Source organism: Triticum aestivum, chromosome 1B, assembly GCF_018294505.1.
Source record: "Triticum aestivum cultivar Chinese Spring chromosome 1B, IWGSC CS RefSeq v2.1, whole genome shotgun sequence".
Classification (NCBI taxonomy): domain Eukaryota; kingdom Viridiplantae; phylum Streptophyta; class Magnoliopsida; order Poales; family Poaceae; genus Triticum; species Triticum aestivum.
Genome location: NC_057795.1, coordinates 510,553,889 through 510,557,080, shown reverse-complemented (window position 1 = coordinate 510,557,080; position 3,192 = coordinate 510,553,889). Strand labels below are relative to the sequence as shown.

The following is a 3,192-nucleotide window of genomic DNA, read 5'->3' as shown; positions in this document are numbered from 1 at the left end:
TAAATGAAGGCAACTATGTTACCACACCTATGACACTACCCACTATGAAGGTAATAATATAGACTAGTAACATATGTATGATACTAGTCTAAGTTACTCCCCACTATGACCAGCCTGACCAGCCTGAGCCAGAGCAGAGCAGTTGCACTTGCGGCACTGGCCGGCCGGCCGGCAGGCGCTCACTGCACTAGTTTCGGTTTAGGTTTAGGTCAGTGCCTGACGAAGGAAGAAAATTTGCCTTTCCCGCTATTCTGATTTGGTTGTAGAGTGGGTTCAGCTACCGTTAACTATCTGGTGAGTGGGTGGAATGCCATTGACATGGCGCACATAAAATGTATTAATAATAATAATAGTAACCTATAATGCTACTACTGTATATCAGATCTAGAACGATAGATTACAGCAGGCAGAGTGCAACATGCTCCGTGCAATTAATCGGAGCACAATTTGTAAATAATTTTAAAAAAAAGTGGGTAAAAGAAAAAGTTCGGAGCACAATTCATTCTGAAGAAAAAAGTCAGAATATACTTCAGAAATTGTGTGCAGACGAGGTACTAGTATGCGAGCTGAGCCTACCGGGCTACGGTTCACACGCATCGTCACAGGCACAGCTCACTCCACTCACAAATGCATGCACGGCAGGTTAAAAAAGAAAAGAGAGCTCCTTAATGAAGGAAAATAATTATTTCCCCACAAATCTCGCCGCTGGCCTCTCTTTTATAAACCCATCGGACAGAGAGGGAGAGCAGCATTTGCACCCGCCGAAGCCCATCGACATTCCCCTCCCTCTCCTCTCCTTCTCCGTCCCACGACCCCCCACCTCTCTCCGCTGATAAGCACAGCACTCCTCTGCCTTCCATTCGACGGCCGGCCCGCTCGCTCGGATTGCCCGGACTAGGATTCTTCAAGGTGGAGCAAATGGCGGTGGAGTGGTCCGACGGCGGCGAGGAGTTCCTTCTTCCTGACGAGTTCTTGGACGACGACTTCTTCTCCGAGGAGGAGAAGGCGGCGGTGGCCGCGCGGAGCGAGAGTGATGAGGAGGACAGCTTGGCTGGCCTCTCGCGCCGCCTCGCGGGCCTCCTCGGCGGTGACAAACTCGCCGTCACGCCTGCCAAGGTTGGTTTCTTGCTCCTTCAATCTTTCTGTTTGCGTGGTTTGTTATGCGTAGTACCTGCGCCGGTTCCTGACTCTTGGCTTCTTTGTTTGGCAGGAGGAGGTGACTGCAGGGTCGCCCAAGTCGACGCTGTGTGGGCTGCCTAAGTCGGGCCAGGAGAGCCCCAACAGCGGCGCGTCTCACGGGAACTCGCCGCCGTCGTCCCCGCTGGAGCAGCAGCCGGCCGACCCGTGGGACGTCCTCTACGAGGCAGCCGGGCTGGTCAACAGCATCCCGGCGCCGGGCAACCCCTACGGCCTACACGGCGGCGGTGGCTTTCTGCCGCCTGCGCGGAAGGCCTCGCCTCCTCCTCCGCCGCCTCACGTGCCCTTGCCAGCCGGCACGGCCGCGGGCGGCGTGTACTACCACCCGTTCGCGCACCTCATCACGCAGCGCCAGATACAGGCTGCCAGGGTGAGTTCTCAGTTGCATGGCGCTCTTGTTATGCGTCTCCTACCTCAAGATTTCTTGGTTTTAACATCTTTGTTTTGTGTTTGTGTTATGCAGTATCATCTCCTCAAACAGCAGCAGCTCTTCAAGCAGCAGAGGGACCGGCAGCTGGCCGCGGCCGCCGCATGGGGCGTGCGCCGTAACGCGGCAGCCAAGAGGGCGGGCGCCGCTCCTATTGACCTGAGCCCGGCGTCGTTCCCGCCGCTGTTGAAGACGCAGCTGCAGCATACGCCTGCACCCCACCCTACCCATCCCGCCGCCGCTGGCATGCGGGCCGTCTTCCTGACGCCGCCCGGGGCCAAGCGCGAGCGCAATGGCACCGGCGTCTTCCTCCCGCGCCCGGCCGGCGCCCCCGCCGAGGCCAGGAAGAAGTCTGGTGCGTGTGCCCCTCGTAACACCTGTTTTGGCCGTTCTGGTTGTTGATTACCCGGGCTGGCGTTCGTCGTTGGTGGCTAAATATTCTTCCTGTTTGGTGTTTTTCGCGTCATTGCAGGCTGCTCGACGGTTCTTGTCCCCGCCCGTGTCGTGCATGCTCTGAATCTGAACCTCGACGACCTCGGCGCCCAGCCTCGCTACGCCGGCGGCATCGTTCTTGATCATGGTAAACATCTCATCCTGAACTAGCTTAATTGTGTTAATTAATGGCAAGTTAATCTGACAGCGAGCTCTGTTGTTGCGCAGATGCCTTGATCAGTCGGAGCAACGCCATGCTCGCAAGCCAGAAGATGCGAGCTGCGGAGGCCTCGGCGCCACCGGCGCTCTGCCACAGTTCGTGAACCCAGTCTCCTGCCGGAACATTCCGCGTTCTTGGCTCCGTTTAATCTCGAAAATAAAAATTAGTATCAGCAGTAATTTGTAGTAGGTTGTAGTGGTCATATCCTAGTAATAGAAGTAGAAGAGCAGTATTAGCAGCGTCAGTTTTAGCAGGTGTGTATTTTGGATTGGTGACACATTGGTTTTGGGGTGCCGGCGATAAGCGGTGGAGATGGATGAAGAAACAAGAAATCCATGTCTAGTAGTCGGTTTGTTAGAAACAATAAGTGGGGTGCTTCCGGAGACGAGAGAGATGTGTTAGCTGTTTGTAGCAAGCGAGATGATAGATGATAATGTTGGAAGTGAAATGTGGCTAATCTTGAAGGAGCAGAAATAAAAGGCCCATGTTATCTCTCCGTCTCCGTCCATGGCTTTGCCGCTTTGCCAAGGAGTCCCAGCGCACATCCAGCTAAGGTTTCCCTCTCTGTTCCCCCCTTTTGCAGCCTTTGGCTTGCGCTTGAAGCTTTGCCGTGGGCTCCATGAATGAATAAGGGCGTTCGTTGCTTATGACGAAAAAGAAAGGATTTGTTGATTTTTGCTGTAATAGCTAGTTGCAGTAGTATTTCATTTCGTTCGTTGCTTTAGCGGCAACAGCCGCAAAGTTAGGCTCGGCTTTATAATAATAAATTTAATTATAGAATTGTACTTGTCCTCGGAATGAATGGAAGCGTATGGCGGTCTCATTTATTTGGTAATGATGCGTGTCATATCTTAATCAAGGTGTTTCTCCCCTTGTGTGCATCTGAGGGGCACTAGAGTTTATCTTAATCGGGGTG

General features: G+C 53.6%; 1 protein-coding gene across 1 annotated transcript; it reads left to right on the top strand.

Annotated features, from left to right (window-relative positions):
• Nucleotides 1-737: 737 nt before the first annotated feature.
• On the top strand, nucleotides 738-2,772 carry LOC123135629 (synaptojanin-1). The gene is made up of 5 exons (XM_044554786.1): nucleotides 738-1,116; nucleotides 1,211-1,567; nucleotides 1,661-1,979; nucleotides 2,097-2,204; nucleotides 2,285-2,772. Exons 1-5 carry the CDS (start codon nucleotides 919-921, stop codon nucleotides 2,377-2,379), a joined length of 1,077 nt encoding a protein of 358 aa, XP_044410721.1. The 5' UTR covers nucleotides 738-918; the 3' UTR covers nucleotides 2,380-2,772.
• The last annotated feature ends 420 nt before the right edge of the window (nucleotides 2,773-3,192 follow it).

What these genes read in the sequence shown, in the direction of transcription:
- LOC123135629 (XM_044554786.1), top strand. Translation starts at nt 919, where the DNA reads ATGGCGGTGGAGTGGTCCGACGGCGGCGAGGAGTTCCTTCTTCCTGAC. An exon ending in GCCAGATACAGGCTGCCAGG is followed by an intron (nt 1,568 to 1,660) that starts GTGAGTTCTCAG and finishes TGTGTTATGCAG; the next exon opens with TATCATCTCCTCAAACAGCA. An exon ending in CGAGGCCAGGAAGAAGTCTG is followed by an intron (nt 1,980 to 2,096) that starts GTGCGTGTGCCC and finishes GCGTCATTGCAG; the next exon opens with GCTGCTCGACGGTTCTTGTC.